Source organism: Megachile rotundata, chromosome 16 (genome assembly GCF_050947335.1).
Source record: "Megachile rotundata isolate GNS110a chromosome 16, iyMegRotu1, whole genome shotgun sequence".
NCBI lineage: Eukaryota > Metazoa > Arthropoda > Insecta > Hymenoptera > Megachilidae > Megachile > Megachile rotundata.
In genome coordinates, this window is record NC_134998.1 from 12322666 (window position 1) to 12342888 (window position 20223).

General features: G+C 44.6%; 1 protein-coding gene across 4 annotated transcripts in view; it reads left to right on the forward strand.

Moving 5' to 3' along the window:
* Nucleotides 1-20223, forward strand: part of AChE-2 (acetylcholinesterase 2) — a 113285-nt gene that overhangs the window by 77761 nt on the left and 15301 nt on the right. Inside the window, exons 6-7 of one of the 4 annotated variants that reach the window (XR_013040890.1) lie at nucleotides 3851-4557; nucleotides 4779-16014. The exons of 1 other annotated variant lie outside the window; for it this stretch is intronic. Coding sequence is in view for 1 of the 3 variants with exons in the window: in XM_012280208.2 (XP_012135598.2) it covers nucleotides 3851-3975 (125 nt within the window). In the remaining 2 variants the exon portion in view is untranslated. Of the gene's footprint in view, nucleotides 1-3850; nucleotides 16015-20223 lie in introns of those variants that run through there. 2 more of the 4 variants (XR_013040891.1, XM_012280208.2) reach the window with 2 other exon arrangements.

Genomic DNA, 20223 nt, shown 5'->3' on the forward strand with positions numbered 1-20223 from the left:
CGGTTGTTGTTGTTGCGTGACGTTCCAACACTGCTGCTCTCATTTCGCATTCGCTCGCATAATTCCCCGCTTTTGTTTGTTCGAGATTGTTTCGGATTAATCCCGGTGTTTGATCGAACCGAACGACGACGCTGTTGCATCTCCCATTTTCACCTTACACTGTTTCACGCCTCCAATCGGATTACGTGTATTTTACTTTTCTCGGATTAAAATTATACTCGATATTCCGTTAGCGTAATTTATTAAACCGTTAGGGTAAATTGAAGGTTCTGCCCCAGAATCGTGACGGTGCAGTTAATACGAGGACAATCGGAGTCACGACAGAAAAGTTCGAATAAAACACAAGACTTAGCATGTGATTAAGCAAAAGTTAGGCTAAACCAGCTTCAGAATTACGGCTGTCAGATTAGTGTAAGGTCAAGCAAGAGTTAGCATAATAGAATAAAGATTAGTTAGGTTAGCACAAGGTTAAGAATTACCTCGGTACAAAAAAAGTTAGGGTAATATTAGTCACATTAACACACGGTTAGCATTGATTCCGCCATTATCTGCGCATTAAATCTGGAACAGATGTGACTCATGAATAAATCATTGAAACTCGCATTCAACGTTAACTTGGTTTTGCATAATTAGCTAGATCAGAAAGTTGCGACACCGGTTTTTACTTAGTTTCTTTGTTCACGAAGATGAGACGCGGACCAAGAAGTGTTGCGACAAAAAATAATTAATTAAAGTTCCATACGAAATGGCAAAAACCTGGTATCAATTAAACAGACAGAAGAGGTAGGTTCGAAGAGCAAATCGTTCGCGTTTCGCGAAGCCTGTCGAATCGAAAAAGAACGAAAGCTGCGAAGGTAATTTCTTTCCGGCGACAGTGGGTCAGGCAGCTTTTTCAAAGGCTGATCACCGGAGATCCATGAGAATTGGCTCGACCGCAGAAGACTAGAGCCACTTGCAATTCCCAGATTAATATCGGAAAACCGAATACACCGGGCTTTCTTCTTTGCACAATCCGGCCCACTCGTATGGGAGTTGTCCGACCACGAAATAACATATCCGTTGCTGGTACATCGATCACCTCGAGCACAACGGTATCGGTTCCCCTAATTTCAAAGCCGGAATGACCCGGAACAATCTTGGCTCGCCTTGATTCGCGTTTAACTTTCGTCGTTAAACCCGAGAAATAACTCGTGGCATTAGTATGTACGGCAGCTACCAATTTCCTCGTCGCTTTAATTAACAGGACACTTAAAGCTCGCCCCTAATGGCGTCCAAATTACTGCACCTCTCGTTTCTTTCGAGAACCACCTGCGACAACGGGATCTCGCTCGAGACTCTCGTTATATCGCCGCAAATGGGTCTGTAAATTGGAAATCGGGAATTAGTGGCACAGGGACGATAAAAGAAGGACGCATTAGCGGTGGAACAACGAGTAGCGAACACGGGACGATTTAACGCGAGGCAATATGGCACATTGTAATTTCAACGCGTTGTAATTTCTCTACGTGACAATACAACGCGCTGTTATTCCACCGCGTGACAATGCGACGCACGGTATTACCAGCGCGTGCCAACTTCCGCGCGTGACGATGTGGAGCATAGTAATTCCTGCGCGTGGCGATACAACGCGCGATAACTACTGCGCATGGTAATTACAACGCAGGGCGATGCAATGCGTGGTAACTATGGAGTGTGGAAATGTGGGGCGTTGGAATTCCAACGCGTGGGAGATTGCGGCGCGTTAGGGTATGGCGCGTGGAATTTTGACGCGTGGAAATACGACGCGTAGAGATACGGTGCTTGGAATTACGGCGCGTGGAGGTCCAGCGCGTGGAAATACAACGCGTGGAGATACGGTGCTTGGAATTCCAACGCGTGGAATTACGGCGCGTGGAATTCCAGCGCGTGGAAATACGACGCGTAGAGATACGGTGCTTGGAATTACGGCGCGTAGAGATACGGTGCTTGGAATTACGGCGCGTGGAGTTACAGCGCGTGGAAATACAACGCGTGGAGTTCCAGCGCGTGGAGATACGGTGCTTGGAATTCCAGAGCGTGGAGTTCCAGCGCGTGGAGTTCCAGCGCATGGAGATACGGTGCTTGGAATTCCAACGCGTGGAATTACGGCGCGTGGAATTCCAGCGCGTGGAAATACGACGCGTAGAGATACGGCGCTTGGAATTACGGCGCGTGGAGTTCCAGCGCGTGGAAATACAACGCGTGGAGTTCCAGCGCGTGGAGATACGGTGCTTGGAATTCCAGAGCGTGGAGTTCCAGCGCATTGAGTTCCAACGCGTGGAGTTCCAGCGCGTGGAGTCCCAGCGCGTGGAGATACGGTGCTTGGAATTCCAGAGCGTGGAGTTCCAGCGCATTGAGTTCCAACGCGTGGAGTTCCAGCGCGTGGAGTTCCAGCGCGTGGAGTTCCAGCGCGTGGATTTCCAGCGCGTGGAGTTCCAGCGCGTGGAGTTCCAGCGCGTGGATTTCCAGCGCGTGGAGTTCCAGCGCGTGGAAATACAACGCGTGGAGATACGGTGCTTGAAAGTCCAGCGCGTGGAATTACGGCGCGTGGAGTTCCAGCGCTTGAAAATACAACGCGTGGAGATACGGTGCTTGGAATTCCAGCGCGTGGAGTTCCAATGCGTGGAAATACGGCGCGTGGAATTACACCGCGTGGAAATACGACGCACGATAATTCCAACCCATACTAATTCCATCACATAATAATTCCAGTCCGCGCTACTATTACGCACAGTAATTCCATCGCGTGATAATATGGCGCACAGTAATTCCATCGTAACACCATCACACAGTAATTCCCTCTCACATAACGCACAGTAACAGTAATTTAATACGTAAAAATCCTGAAACCCGGAAACTTCACACAGATATTTAGCATGCAGTAATTTTAACGTAACGATCTCTTCCGTGTCCTTGTAATACCGTAGAGACCTATGGATTACTGAAATGCTTATTCATCCAGCAATTTTACACGGACAGTTACCAAGGGCGGTCACAGAGAATAGAATATGAGACATTCGATCAGTTAGGACGGTGAAAAGGATGATGATTGAAGGTGTTCGAATATTTATACCGCACTAAATGAACGCGAAACGAATTCTCTCTGTTCTTGGCAGCCATTAACGAATGGCGCGACTGAAATTGCTGCTGGGCTGCTAATGAGCTCGGGTAATTGGATGAATTAAGCGTTTCAGTGTTGAAATTGGTCCCTGGCGAGTATGCGAGGCGGGAGTGTCACGCTGCTTCATTTTAGAAAAAGTCATGGCGAAATTTGATTAATTAAACACTGTGTATCGAGTTTTGTTAAATGTTATTAACTGCTTTTTGTATATTTTCCTACTGTGCATCTCTATAATCCTACTTCATAATCCTTTATACACACAGTTGTCACACTGCTTCAAATTACTGCATCATAAATCTTTGTCTCAACTATAAGACTCCTTCCTAGTCTCCGTTAACAATAACCTAACTAGTAACACGTTGTAGTAATTCGCTACTGCAATTCCCTCAATTATTTACTTCCTAATGTCCCAATACTTAATCCCCGTGCCTTATTTCCTACCCTGCTAATAAGTCCCCGCATTCTAATCCTTGTCTAACCTCGTATCCTCTCGTCCTAACTTAATACCGCGTATCCACCTCCCAATCTTCTGTTTCCTATTACTACCCCAGAAGCATTATACCTCGGAGCCCTGAACGCAATGTTCCCATTTCGCATACTTCCTGGATTCCTTGGCTCCCTCGTCGCTTGCACTTTCATCCTATCTCCTCTAACGTTGCCTGCGAGTTCCCCGAACATTCCGCGAGCTCTACTCTCCTGTCGATGTTACAGATCCGATACAGGAGTCATGCAACAGCGCGATAGCCTCGAGTGTGTCAGCGGGGGCCGAGAATCTGCGCTACACCCTGGCGATCATGGTGCTATCGTCGATCCTGGCGTTCTCGAGAGTCATCTAAAACCGTAAGAGGGACACAACCGGTATCGATCGACCCTTCTCTGAAAGCCGCCAGCAGTCCGGGCTTCGAACAGTAGGTTTCAGGTTCAGGATCTCGTTAGCGGTTAACAGGCTGTTAATCGTCGGGTAGATCAATGGATCCCGGGACCCATCAGCGTCAAACCGCGGCTACTTTTCTCCCTTCCGAACGAAAAAGATAACCCGAAGGAACACAAGCTGATTCCAGTTGATTCCAGATTTACGAGCGAGTTTCTGCAGGGACTTAACGGGAGGATTAAGCAGGGCTTCCTAGTAAGCAGTCGCCATTCTGGCCCTCCTCTACACCGTCTTTCCTCGACCAAACAGATTTCATCCAAACGGATGGGATTCAGAGATTGATGACCGGGCTGCCGGAAAAACCGGGACGCCTTAACGACCCTGTCGCGCACTCAAGGTTGCACCCATCAACTTTTAACGTCCCACGAAATTGGAATCCTCGATAAAAAGGGAACCATACTCTTGTCACAGATGCTGGACCTATGGACAGTTCCCCGTAAATTCATAAGAATGACGTCAGATAGGGATACAGAATCTCAGCATGCAAGTTTCTAAACATGTACCCTATAGCTCCATGTAGAGCTATGGCAGACACCAGGGACGAAGTTACGAAGCTGTCCTACTAATCTCATGGCTCTAACTCCATCAAGAACCATGGTATAACCTGAAGATCCTAAGGCATCCAAACCCCATAAGCTTTGATCGTGAATGAAAGTTCTAAATTCATAAGAATAACGTCAGATAGGGATACAGAATCTCAGCATACAGGTTTCTAAACATGTACCCTATGGATTAGCCCCATGTAGAGCTATGGCAGCCACCAGGGACGAAGTTACAAAGGTGACTAATCTCATGGCTCCATCAAGAATGCGACCACATCAACCATGGTGTAACCCGAAGATCCTAAAGCATCCAACGTGTCACAGGTGTCACAGCAGCTTGCGCAAGACAACATCCGAAGCTTCGATCGTGGATGAAAGTTCTAAACGTGTACCCTATGGATTAGCCCCATGTAGAGCTATGGCAGCCACCAGAGACGAAGTTACAAAGCTGTCCTACTAATCTCATGGCTCTAACTCCATCAAGAACCATGGTGTAACCCGGAGATCCCAAAGCATCCAAAGCCCATAACATATGTCACAACCTGCGCAAGACAACCGAAGCTTCGATCGTGGATGAAAGTTCTAAACGTGTACCCTATGGATTATCCCCATGTAGAGTTATGGCAGCCACCAGGGACGTAGTTACAAAGCTGACCTAATCTCATGGCTCCATCAAGAATGCGAACACATCCACCATGGTGTAACCCAAGTATCCTAAAGTATCCAAGCCCCATAACAGGTGTCTCAGCAGCTTGCGCAAGAAAACCGAAGCTTCGATCGTGGATGAAAGGAGAGACGATTGTAGAAGAGCGGATTTGAATAAAAATAGACGGGACACGGTCTGCGGGCATGCTCGTCGGTCTGATTCAAATGATAATACCTCCGTGATCCGATTTGCATAAATAATACAGAGAGCAGAGCTGACCGATCGATACGGCTCCGGGTAAAAACGTGTTTCCGTTGGGACGGCTGGTGGCAGTAAACAGTCGGTTCGCCGCGATTAACCACCTGTTCGTGCAATCGATGGACTCGTGACAAAAGTTTCATCAGTAAAACGAGCAACAAGTGCGTCGTTTTGCATAAGAACGAGGGGGGAGGTCGCGAACGATCGCTTGGATCCCGTCCAAAACCTTCGCTGCGTCGTTCCTCGATTCTTCCCGATGGTTCGAACGCTTTAAATCGATCCGGAGCTTTATGCTCGATCTCAAGCACAAGCTTTGTGGAGGATCGCTGCCTCTGGATAAGCTTCGGGGAGAAAAGTTGCGGAACGATTTGGCGCAAGTTACAAAGTGAAATTGCCTCGAGATTGTCAGTCTCGTTCCGGAAATAACGATTTGGGAGGCCATGGAAAGTTTCGGAGACGAGAATATTCGAGGAGGGCAAGTTCGGAAATCTTAAGACTCGATTAGAGATCGTTCCGAGTCGATAATTGCGGCGGTCATAATTCCTAGCGAACCAATTGCAAATTGTTACGATTATTTGGTCCGACGATCGGGAAAGCGAAAAGGATATCGATAAAGTACGGGCCATTAGAAGGCTGGAGGACTCTCCATAGATAGCTCTCGAAAATTCAACGGGTTAAGTGCAGACTGGTGTCCTCGAAGCTACTCGACAACACCTTCAAACTGGGAATACCGCTTGCCGTAACGAATAACGGGGAGGTGACAGGAGGATGAGAAGGGACAGAGACGCGGGATCGTGTCAGTTTCCCAAGGAATTTACGCTCCGCTTCTCCGCCTCGCGAAATTGGACAAACTCGCTTCTTTCGAGCTTTCGAAATCGTTATAAATAAACTCCCTGTCTCGTTGATGTCTTCCCGAGTTCACCGGAAGTCTCCTCGCTGTTCGCGTCGTTACCGTCTTAAGGATCTCGAGGACTCCTTCGAGGAGACTGCTCTCAGTTTCGACGTCCGGAAGAATTTAATGAACTTTCTGCAAGATACTTCTATTTTCGCGATCGAGATAATCATATTCGTGTGCGCAACGGGGACCACCGCGAAGAGGATCAAAGGGTCGACCCCCATAAATTGAACGTTCAAGCGTGTATGAAGGTAGTCATCGGCATGGAGGTTCCGAAGGGTGCATATCCCGTAACAAGCTTATGTCTGTCCATGACCTCAGAGACTGTGGTCTCGTGGGATAGCAAACCTAAAAAATGACGAATCCTGTGAGGGTGGTCAAGACTTGATCACTTGGACCCCATAAAAATGCTGATGCTAGTAAATAAGGTAGCCTATGAGTTGATCTACATCGGTGTTTAGCAATCTATTCTCCGAGTTTCTACTGTTGGAAGCTAATTTGAAAGTGTCGAAACGACAATAAATGAACGGAGAAGAGCAGTCACGGCCTAACGTAGTCTTCTACGATCGTACAATCATTTTCCATTGAAGGTTCCACGATCTATCCGGAAGAATCGACGAGGAGGACTGCACGAAACTCGTTCGGAATCATGGAACTCCCTCGAATCACACTTCGACCCTTAGAACGATGTAAAGAGAACCTCAAAGATTAACAGACGAGCTCAAGAGGACCACGATCGCATAAAGGGACACCACCTTTGATCTGGACTTTCAAGATGGGCACAGCTAACATGACAATACCGTCGGTGAAGTAAACGTTTAAACAAGTAGATAAATTAAATCGCTAGGAGATAAAAGCAAAAAAAACGTACATACAAAGTTTAATAAAAGTAGAACAAAAGGGATTTTAAAAAAGAGCTTGGATAATCCGCCGGGAGAAAGGAGTCCAGGTCAAATTTTCGAGGTAATCTCGAGAATGAAGGGACAGGCGTCAAGGGTGCAGAATTTAATAAAAAAAGTTGCAAACACGGTTCTTTTTCTCGAATCGATTCTATTCTATGAAATTAACACATTGCCAATAGCCTACTTTTTCTCTCCGCCATTTTATATTTCTAAGCTGCTGAAATGTTCTGCGTTTGAAAAAAGACCCTAACGTTGGCAGTGTGTTAACGTTGACTTACGAGCAACAATTTCGTTTCCACCGCTTTCGGAGGAGCAAAAGGGAGATAAAAAAGGTCCGCGCACCCCTGAGGCAGACAAGGGTTAACCGAGAAAATTGGGGAGGATAACACGATTTCTTCGGCTTCAGGCTGTCAGAGATCACAAATATATATATATACATATACATATACATATAATTAACGGCAAAAAAATGGCACCTCGTGAATTAATCGTGAACACGTTAAAAAAAAAAATAGAACTTAAGAGATGTATTGTTTAAGCGATGTACATATACGTATACATATTATTACATATGATCTATAAATACGTGAGAAGACACACGCAGCTGTATATCTGAGATTAAGTGTGCCGTCGAACAAGTTGACGTAGAGACGTACCTAACGCAATTAAGGCACCCGTGTAATTTGCTCCGCAACGTAGCTCCACGTACACGCATACACAGCGACATTTAGCCACGGTATCGATTAAGATAGATCGTTAAGGGCCGTCATTTCGGTGAAAGATCAACCAAGAGCGATCGCTTCGCCCGAGAATAACAGGGAACAAACTGTTCGAGGATACATTTTGTATGGGACGTGCCCTGTGAGAGGATATCCGCGCAAATTGCTGGACATGGATCCGTTAGGGATTTATGACGGAATAGGGAAGCTGAGGGTGGCCTATCGATGTTCACGCTTCCGAGGATTATTTCAAATTGGGTGCATAATTTTGAAATTTTGTAGATTTAAGAAATTCTGGGTCACATTTGAGCTTAAGGGATGTGACTGGGGCCTAAAGCGTGACCTAACTTCGTGAGCTGATTAGGATTCAGGAGAGGTATGATCCTTGAGAATACCTGGAAGCATGTGGAGTAGGATTTGGGGTTTGAAGGAGTAGGGCCTAACACAGAGACCTATCTAGGTTAGTTGAGTAACAGGATTCAGAAAAGGTAATGATCTTTGAGAATAATTTTCGAATGTGGAATCATTTGGGTGTCAGTATGGCCACGCGGCGTAATTCCACGCGCCATATTTCAGCGCACTGCGATCGCCACGCGTTGGAATTACTACGCGTTGGAATTACTATGCGTTGGAATTACTACGCGTTGGAATTCCTACGCGTTGGAATTGTCACACGTGGTATTTCCACGCGTCGTAATTCCACGCATCATATTTCAGCGCGCTGCGATCGCCACGCGTTGAAATTGTCACGCGCGGTATTTCCACGCGTTGGAATTCCACGCACCGTAATTCCACGCATCATATTTCAGCGCACTGCGATCGCCACGCGTTGGAATTACTACGCGTTGGAATTACTATGCGTTGGAATTACTACGCGTTGGAATTACTACGCGTTGGAATTGTCACGCGTGGTATTTCCACGCGTCGTAATTCCACGCGTCATATTTCAGCGCGCTGTGATCGCCACGCGTTGGAATTGTCACGCGCGGTATTTCCACGCGTTGGAATTCCACGCACCGTAATTCCACGCGTCATATTTCAGCGCACTGCGATCGCCACGCGTTGAAATTACTACGCGTTGGAATTACTACGCGTTGGAATTGTCACGCGCGGTATTTCCACGCGTCGTAATTCCACGTGCCGTAATTCCACGCGTTATATTTCAGCGCACTGCGATCGCTACGCGTTGGAATTACTACGCGTTGGAATTGTCACGCGCCGTAATTCCACGCGTTATATTTCAGCGCACCGCGATCGCCACGCGTTGGAGTTACTACGCGTTGGAACTACTACTCGTTAGAACTACTACGCGTTGGAACTACTACGCGTTGGAATTCCACGCGCCATAATTCAGCGCACTGCGATCGCCACGCGTTGGAATTGTCACGCGTGGTATTTCCACACGTCGTAATACCACGCGCTGTAATTCCACGCGCCATATTTCAGCGCACTGCGATCGCCACGCATTGGAATGTCACGCGCAGTATTTCCACGCGTCGTTACCTGTATCCGGCTAGGTCCTAACTGACCAGGTTCCACATAAGCCTAGTCCCTGAGGTGTATTCAATCCCGGTGGATAATTTTTTGATTTGGAAGCTTTAGAAACTCCTATAGTAAAATTAAAGAGCCCTAGAATGACCTGTTTAAGGCCTAAGGTAGATTGATTTAATATTAATAGATTCTTAATTGATTTCCTTTTGAAATGAATATTTTTGAAATATGATCAGTGGGCCTAAGGCATCGTATAAGCTAAACTCGTAGAACTTCCAGATTCAGAAAGGGCTAATTTGTTAATTAAGCTTCAGAAGCTCCGAAAGTACGACTGTCGATTTAGTATTCCATGTAGCTACCTCTAAATAACTAGGGACCTACATTCGATGTACAATTTCCGAATTAAAAAGACTTGGAAAGCTTCTATAAGAACTCGCTTCAAGATGACGCTTCTCAAGCTTCCAAAGTTGCCGCCTATCTAAAACAAACACACGAACGAGCTTAAAACGAAGGAACTGGAACAGTTTGCTCTGGTCTCGCGGCAAACGCGTCGCTGAAACATGAATCTTCCATTTGGTACATATCACCTATATAAATACGTCATATATAGCGAGAGTTGATCGTTAGTGATCTTTTTTCGTAGCATCGAGTCTTTAATCATCGTGCGTGACACCGTGATAAAGTACCGCGAGCAGAGACAAAGGATTCGGTATTTTGATTAAAGCAGAACGAATATTTTCTACCTAGTTGGCTCTAAACTGTCGAAATCATCGATCGTTTCGAGCAACGATACTACGTTTATCGCGAACCAGGATTTTTCATCAAATTTAACCCTTAAATAGTATAAACGCAACATACCAGTTTTAATCTCATAAATTATATACAAAATGTAGGAAACCTGCAGTAGTGTTGCAGATATGCCACGTACCCATCAAATACGTCATCTGTTCGTTTTAATTTGAATGAACCGCTTTCAAGGTATTTTGTTAGTTTGTAAAATTAGAAAATCATGCATTTAATATTCGCGAGAAACGATTAGTAACGTTGCCGAGACACTAAACGCAGAGCCGTATATATACGCTTTTCCAGCGTCCAACGCACTCATCTCATTAAAGATTAAGCACGTCCTCACATATCATTAGTTAATTACCCGAGTGTTGTCGTGAAAACTTAATGTTAGGATTAGTGCCTCGACGTGAAACACGCTCGGACCATTTTCGTCGATGGACTTCTCGAACCGCGTTCGGGGACAAATTTAACTTTCCACTCCTTAACTTCTTTTTAAAAATTAAGCTTGGTATATTGCAACAGGAGTATGTGACAAATTACTCATCCATTATAAACAAATTATATATTCAATCAATATTTTATAATATATTAAACCAATAATATATTAAACCAATCTGTTCAAATTTATAAAATTAAAGAGAAATGACGAGCCACACTTAGTGCAAAGTGCAAAGGGCTAAACAGCGAGTTGTCTCGTCGAGCCAATCGTCAAATAACGTCCCAGTTAAAATGTGAAGCTGCTCGATTATCATTAATTAATAACTTCTCAGAAATTTGTCTGTGAGTCATTTTCGATGAGAAAATCTTTGAAGAAAAAATATTTAAAAACAATAAAGGCAAAGTTCGTGAAAGTCCGTAAAACGAAATGGGTCACTATTTGTCTGTAGATAGTTTGTTCCTGCGTGTACGGTTTATAGCGTACAATTCACGACGATCGATGCCGTTCAGGATGTCACCGACTCGACAGCGTGGCGTCCCTGAAGAGTCACCGGTTCGAATTAAAACTATGAAAGCAGATATTGAGTTGTTTCTGTTCGAGCCTAGGTTCTAAACCCGTAAGAAAAGTAATTAACAGAGAGACTATATATACACAATATATTTTTCGCTATTGAAATTATCGCTTCTCGACTCTCGACAGGCCTAATTGTCACTTGGACGGAAAAAGAGTACGCTTAAGCAGTCGCGACGATTGTGAATCGTCGCGAACGGTGTTTCTGTACAAATACGACGCAAGGAAAATTGATTGGAAAATGAGAAAAACAGAGACAAACGAAAGGAAATCGAGTGCGGTCATTTCGCTAATTAAACGACTCGATCGCGCGTAAACGCAACGCGAGCCAGTTTTCGTTTCGGTGACGTTTGCGGTTGTTTCGTCCAGCGTCGATGCGTTTCGAGTGTCCTGTGTGTACCGATATCGACCCGACGACAAAGCCAATCCCGGCAAATTTATTCCGTGCCCGGTAATCAACAGTTTATCAGTTCTCGATTCTTGTCCGCGCGTGACCCAACCTGAACTCCTTCACCGGTCTTGAAATGCCCCCAATTTCCCTGTAACGAACCTCGATACTTTTCAGAGGTATCTGTCCTCGCAGAAATATCTTTTAGCGACGCTTTGCTAACAGCTCGAAGGAAAAAATGTGTCGAACAGGTGTCGGGGACAGTGTCTAAGGAACTAAAACGGGTGCAAAACGGAAGAAAAAAGGAGGCGAGAGGGAAAACAACGGGTCGTTCGCGCGCAAACAAAAGTAAAAGAACGACAGAACGATGAAGGAAAGAGATGAGAGTACTTAGTTGAAAGGGGGTCGGGCCGAGCATAGAGTTACGCTACTGAAAAGCGGTAGGAACAGTGGATCCGCTTTTAAACGGGGTTAAAGGAGGACGGAACAGTTTCCTTGTAAAACAGGCGAGAGAAGGAGGGAAACGAAGATGCATAAAATGTTCGGTGCAGACGCAAGGAAGGAGGAGAAAAAAAAAGACGCGGAAAAGCGAAGAAGGCTGCTTTCCATATACCTCGGCACCAGAACCCAACCGTGTTCCTCTATCGATCAGCGTCAGCTGGAGGAAATCGCTCGCTTTGCCGTTTCCAGTAATGGTGTCGCGTGTTTTATTACACTTTCCCAAAGAGAATCCTCCGAAGCCCTTCGAGCGTTTATTGAAACGTAAATGCTCCTCACGCGTCACCGACGAGCTTGCCCGTGGGATGCCGCATCATCGATGGCAGCTAGCGTTCATTCTGCCGCGTAATATTCCTTTCCCCCGGATAAATTACTAGATTTTTCCATAAAAAGTTCAATGATGTGAATTTTTCGATCGATGTTCATCGTGACGCACCATGTGCGTCAGGATTACTCATGGCACGATTCGTAGCGTTGATTTTTCAAGGTAAATTGTGAGATTCTTGTCTAGGAAGATTATTGATCTTCTTAATTTTTCACTTATCGATCGATGTACTCGGAGGTACATCGTCGTGACGCACCACATGCGTCACCCAAGGCATTTCTTATACGTCAAGCTTTCTAGTGTTCATTTCTTAAGATAAATTATGAGATTATTGTCCAAAAAGGCTACTGATCTTCTTAATTTTTGAATTATCGATCGATGCACTCAGAGCAGTACATCACTGTGACGCACCACTTGCGTCACCCAAGGCATTCCTCACACATCAAGTTTTTTAGTGTTGATTTCTTAAGATAAATTATGAGATTCCTGTCCAAAAAGGCTACTGATCTTCTTAATTTTTGAATTATCGATCGATGCACTCAGAGCAGTACATCACTGTGACGCACCACTTGCGTCACCCAAGGCATTCCTCACACATCAAGTTTTTTAGTGTTGATTTCTTAAGATAAATTATGAGATTCCTGTCCAAAAAGGCGACTGATCGTCTTAATTTTTGAATTATCGATCGATGCACTCAGAGCAGTACATCACTGTGACGCACCACATGCGTCACCCAAGGCATTTCTCATACGTCAAGCTTTCTAGTGTTGATTTCTTAAGATAAATTATGAGATTCTTGTCCAAAAAGGCTATCGATCTCCTTAATTTTTCTCTTATCGATCAATGTCTTCAGAAGAGTTCATCGCCGTGACGCACCATATGTGTCATCCCTTAGGTTTGCTCATACGACAAGCTTTCTATTGTTGATTTCTCAAAATAAATTATGAGATTCTTGTCCCAGAAGGCCATCGATCTCCTTAATTTTTCTCTTATCGATCAATGTCTTCAGAAGAGTTCATCGCCGTGACGCACCACATGTGTCATCCTTTAGGATTGCTCATACGTCAAGCTTTCTATTGTTGATTTCTCAAAATAAATTATGAGATTGTTGTCTAAAAACGCTATTGGTCTTCTTCATCTCTGACTTATCGATCGATGCATACAGAACGGTGCATCACCGTGACGCACCACATGCGTCGCCTCCTGCTCCTCACACCAAAAGCAGTACCCGATAAATTACGAAATTATGGGAGAGTCCCAGGACTAAGAGAGGACAGAAATCTCGATCGATGCACAAAAGTAAAATTTGGCGAGGTAAAAATAGGGAGTGACGTAGCCCTAGCGGCTACGAGGGTTGAATTATTCCGCGCCGAGGACAGCGAATTTTTCATTCAGTTTTTTTTTTTCTTCTCGTTCCTTTCCTGCTGCTGAATTGCGTTTTAACCCGAGGGAGAAAAAAGACCGCGAGGCTCGGTACACTTTGGGGCGAAGATGGAAACGGTGAAAGGAACAGATGAATACGCGGCGCATACAAGCACGCCTGGCTTACCCCGGAGCACGCTTCAAAGCCACCCCTTTGATCGTTCCTACGGGGCAAAACTCGGCCTAAGTGGGCCAACACTCGAATTCCGGAGTAACAAACAGGCTGCTGCTTTATTTCCCACGGAAACCCCATGGAAAATCGACGCTGATACTTTAATCAGCGTTCTCGGGGCACTTGGACACCCGATCGCCACCTGTTCCTACTATTTATTCTCAACCTTATTCCTTTAGCTTCACTCGATTCTGGTTTAAATGAATATGTCGTGATTTTACCTCTTGCACTGTTTCGACTAACCTCAATTTACTTAACCCCTTGCCGTGCTCTCACTCGTGACGCACTCACAGCTCAAATGTGATTAATGTTACTCAAATTTTGAATACTCTTCAACTTGAATTTTAGATCCAACTATAATTTGCGTCGTCAAGGATCCCTGAATATAAAATACTTAGAACATTTTAATTTTCTTTGTTCGTTTTAATGTTATAGTCCTGAATGGTTAGTCTTGACTGACGCACCTCTTAAATAAATGACACGGCAAGGGGTTAACCTAATCAAAAAGCTCGAAACAAAATACTTGACTTGTAATTCCGCGGAGAGATTGTTAAGGCGAAATGTCGCAGATCGAACAAATTAAATTTAAAAAACGAGTAAAAGTATTTGTAAGTATAAAAAGGAAGCTTGAAATTGTAAGAAAATCGATTTTCCTTCTGTCTCGAACGGCAATTCAAGGCGTATGCGATACGAACGACACAAAAACCGGCCAAAAAAGAAACGGAAAGATAGGGAGAAAACGTATTGCAGCGTTGCTGCATCGATCAAACTGATGAACGAGGCCCTAAAAGTGACGAGAACCTTATCAACGACAGCACCGTCGCAAAACACAGCGAATTTTCCCCGGGAATGCTAGAAACTAAAGTAGCCAAACCGGAAAGCATTACATTCTTGTTGCCATCGCTCATTCACCTCGTTCATCCTGCGTCTCCTTTTTCCCTTCGTATCCACCGTCTACACGATTCTCCTATATCGCCGATTTGCTACCACAGTGACCCTAAATTTATCGCGAAATTGGAAACTTGCAACGAGTGTCAAAAATTAAATAATTACACGATCAATATATACGTTAGGCTCTCGTTATATTGCCGCTGTTGAAATTAGCCATTGTTGGTTCAGTTTTGAATCTGTCTGCGAATATCTTTAAACGAATGATCGTTGAATTTTTTTATTGTTAGTAAATTGTTCTTTGACTTTATTAACGTTAAGAGTGATATAATTTTGAAAGTCACTGTAGTGAATCGGGATATGTATTTGTAAGCGGGAAGAAAAGCTCAACGCAAAACTTGAATATCAGAACTAAAAGATAGCTATCTAGTCTCCGTTAAGAATAAAAAAAAGCGAGGTTAGGAGGCGACTTTTACTTTGTCCGTAGTTAACAAGGAAATCATGTGCATGTATGTATATAATATATATAAAGAGTATCGAGCAGAAATATTATATATATATACACATTAAATTTTATATATTATATAACGATATATATTATGTGTATGTATGTATGTATAACAGGGCTGCAGGAGGGTCGTTCCTTTTGCTCTTGCTATTAAAAAGTGAAAAGGAAAAAAATATAGTTGTTCAACGGCAAAAGGCGGCGACCCGAGATACTAAACAAAATGGAGTAAATATATATATATAAATATAAATATATAAATATATCGAGGATAAGGGTGAGAGTGAGACAGCGTGAAAGGAGGGAAGAACACTGTGAAAACTGTGCGTGTTGCGTTAAACGTTGTTAGGTTATGACATAAAAGATATTATAAATGTTACACAGTTGTACGTAAATGGAGTGTGCGTGCGTGAGAGGGGAGAGAGAAAAACTATGTATAAGAGAAAATTAATGTAGTTATTAAATGAAATAAACGATACGACGATTACTACGAAATTTTCCTTCAGCTTATTCTACTCTCCTGCTTTCGCTCCTCGCCGCTAGATGGCGCGTGACATCGAGACTTTCTCGCTTGTGCTCAAAGACAAATCCGCTAACAGGTGCCAATTTTGTTAAGTAGAATATTTCTCTTCATTTGGAAGTTGCAATTGTTATCAAAAGTTAGAGTTACAAGAAAGGGGAGATTGTCTAATGAAAGTAAAGATAGCGAAGGTACTCTTGGAGGTATTTAAAATCGAATAATTCCAGGTTGATTAGAATTTCAATTATTAAGATCGTAATTGGCGAGTAGAGGAGCTGATTAATCTAGCGAGAATGAACAGATTCGAATTAACGAAGCCCTAATTACACCTGATTCCGTGGGGCGTTAAGAGGATCCTGATTATTAAGAGCCTAGTTAACGCGGGTCTAATTAAGGACAGCACCTTCTGACGAGGCGAAATTGGGACACATCGGAAACAGGCCAATCTGCGTTCAAAGCAAAGCTAATCTAATTGTCGAAAGAAGTTGGCGAGGATAATTCGTCTGTCGGATGGCCAGGTTGAAATTAAAACGCGTCGGATGTTTCTCGAATCTGATCGACGATTCTCGCCGTTCCGATTCCTTGGCGAGGTTCAAGCGAAGTTTCGGGTCGATCGATGAGGCCGTATTGCATCATAAATGTAGCGAGAAGTAGGGAGAAAAAACCGGGACAAAAAAAAACGTTGCAATTAACCTTGGGAGGCTTAATCACGATCAAAGCTGGAAGATGGAGGAGGGAAAAGAGAGGTAATTTTCTTTCAAATATTTAAAGTGCAAAGGTGATGGACTTTCGTCGAATGAACAATCGCGTCGTGCGTGGATTCATTGTTCGTACACGTGTCGTTGCACGTTCGATTAAATCACCTGCGTACGAATGTAGTTCGATGACTAACTCGATAGCTGTAATGGTGCTTTTTGTGTAACGATGCAGTCGAACGGTCCGAAATTCCGGAGGCGGAATCCACATCGACCTGGAATTTCAGGGGGGTAGTGGAAACGTCTTTTATTGCCGTCGACCCGAGATTTTCATGCATATTTCATTTCGTGATGCTTTTACCATGTTTTACCCGGAATTTCATATCGCAAACTTTCTACAAGATGAAATTTCGATGCTGTATTGGTACAACGACCTGAAATTCGATTAGTGTAACACAAGATGACACGAAATTCCAATGATCTAACGCTTAACGGCCCGAAATTCCAATTGTCTAACATGTAACGACTCGAAATTTCAATTGATAACATTTAACGACTCGAAACTTCAATTGACTAACCTCTAACAACACGAAATTCCTTTTGACTAACATCTGATGACCCGAAATTCCACTCTTCTAACCTCTGACGATCCGACATTCCACTATATTGCCATCAAACGACCCGAAATCCCACTCCAGTAACATCTGACGACCCGAAATTCCACTCTGCCAACCTCTGGCGGCCCGAAATTCCACTATATTGACATCTGACTACCCGAAATTCCAATTGTCTAATATCTGACGACCCGAAATTCCACTCTTCTGACATCTGACGACCCGAAATTCCACTCTACTAACCTCTGGCGACCCGAAATTCCACTCTGCTGACCTCTGACGACCCGAAATTCCACTCTTCTAACCTCTGACGTCCCGAAATTCCACTATATTGCCATCAAACGACCCGAAATTCCACTCCAGTAACATCTGACGACCCGAAATTCCACTCTGCCAACCTCTGACGGCCCGAAATTCCACTATATTGACATCTGACTACCCGAAATTCCAATTGTCTAATATCTAACGACCCGAAATTCCACTCTTCTGACATCTGACGACCCGAAATTCCACTCTACTACCCTCTGACGACACGAAATTCCACCCTGCTGACCTCTGACGACCCGAAATTCCACTCTTCTAACCTCTGACGACCTGAAATTCCAGTATACTAACATCTGACGACCCGAAATTCCACTCTGCTAACATCTGACGACCCGAAATTCCACTCCATTAACATCTAACGACCCGAAATTCCAATAATCCAGAGTTCCAACGATCTAAAATGTCTCGCAGATCCACCAACTGAAATCAGCGATACTGTTCCCGTGCTCCAAATCTTCAACGAGCCGGAATTTCGCAATTCCACAGGCTGAGCCACTCGGAATTTTGCCAATCCATAATATTAATGACCTAAAACTCCAGTTTTCCGAGCTCTGTGTATCGCAACGCTGTCCCACTATTTGTACGAAGCACAAAGGTAAACAGAGTAAACAAATATCGCTCGAAGGCACAACGTAAAACGGCGCTGGTGAAAATGGCGGGAGAAAAAGAGCCTGCTCGCGAAGCTTCGACGAAGTTCCGAGAAACGATCAAAAGATCGAGCAAAAGTAAATCGAAGAACAGAAGCCGAAACGCGGAGCACGTTCTCGCGGTAGAAAATGTTCTCGGCACCGCGCAAAGTATCAGTGGAATTTGCATTCCAAAGTGCGCCAGCCAGATGCAACGTGCATAAGCGAGCAGCTCCTCGAACAGCGTTTCGCACGTCCGTCGCGAGAGATAAATCATTTTGGACGTCAGTTTAACGAACGCTCGGATGCGGCCGGCTTATTATTGTGTTCGAAACCGCGATCGCCGCAGAAGACGCGACTCACCTTTCCTCCGCTCGATTTTCAGAGCAGGAAAAAATTAATTTGTCCAAAAACCCGGCGAGAAGGATATTTTCCTCGAAAATGGAGAAATAACGTCGAGCGATTAAAAATTGAAGAGGAAAAAAGGAACACCGGGTTCGAATATGCAAATAAGTCGTATAATCGAGAGATTCGAGGAAGACCACTGTGAATTAATTAATTCTTGCTCCGTCGCTGTCTGACTACGTTCGCGATGATCAATCGATCGAACCGGTCGATACACCCATTTTAAACGAGAATTTATATCGCGGCTTCTGATCGGACGATAAACCATTCACAATTTTATTGCTGAACGATGATCTACGTCTCTGATTACACGATTATACTTTTTTATAGCTTCTTTGGAATGCAGTACTCTCTTTATATTGCCATTGATGGTCGTTCAACGCGATAGAATTCAGAGTCGTAATCTGGCGTGTTGGAAAAATTACGTAGAATGGTAAGCGAGAAATGACAATGCGGTGGTCGAATATGTGGTGATATAACGGGTGGCGATACAGCACGTTGAGATAACATTGTGTAGTACTCTAACGTTGCAATTAGATGTAGTAGTGGAGCACGTGGGAATAGTATAATACATAAAAATAGTCTGTGGTATCTAACGCGAGGAAGTAACAATGTGTTACTATTCCACTGTGTGGTAATAGCAGTCCACGGCGATATAACGCATGGAATAGTAACGTGCTACCATCCTATGGGTGGTGATAGCAACTCATGGCGATATAACGCGTGGAAAACCAACGTGTGAGAATCCCATACGTGGAATACCATCGTGCCACCATCCCATGCGTGGGAATAGCAACCCACGGCGATATAACGCGTGGAAAACCAACGTGTCAGAATCCCACACGTCGAATACCATCGTGCCACCATCCCACGCGTGGGAATAGCAACCCACGGCAATATAACGCGTGGAAGACCAACGTGTCACCATTCCACGCGTGGTGATAGCAACCCATGGCGATATAACGCGTGGAATACCATCGTACCACTATCCCACGCGTGGGAATAGCAACCCATGGCGATATGACGCGTGGAATACCAACGTGCCATAATCCCACGCGTGGAATACCAACGTGCCACCATCCCACGCATGGGAATAGCAACCCACGGCGATATAACGCGTGGAATACCAGCGCGCCACCATTCCACGCGTGGTGATAGCAACCCATGGCGATATAACGCGTGGAATACCAACGTGCCATAATCTCACGCGTGGAATATCAACGTGTCACCATCCCACGCGTAGGAATAACAACCCACGGCGATATAACGCGTGGAATACCAACGCGCCACTATTCCACGCGTGGTGATAGCAACCCATGGCGATATGACGCGTGGAAAACCAACGTTCCATAATCCCACGCGTGGAATACCATCGTGCCACTATCCCACGCATGGGAATAGCAACCCACGGCTATATAACGCGTGGAATACCAGCGCACCACCATTCCACGCGTGGGAATAGCAACATATGGCGATATAACGCGTGGAATACCAACGCGCCACCATCCCATGCGTGGAAA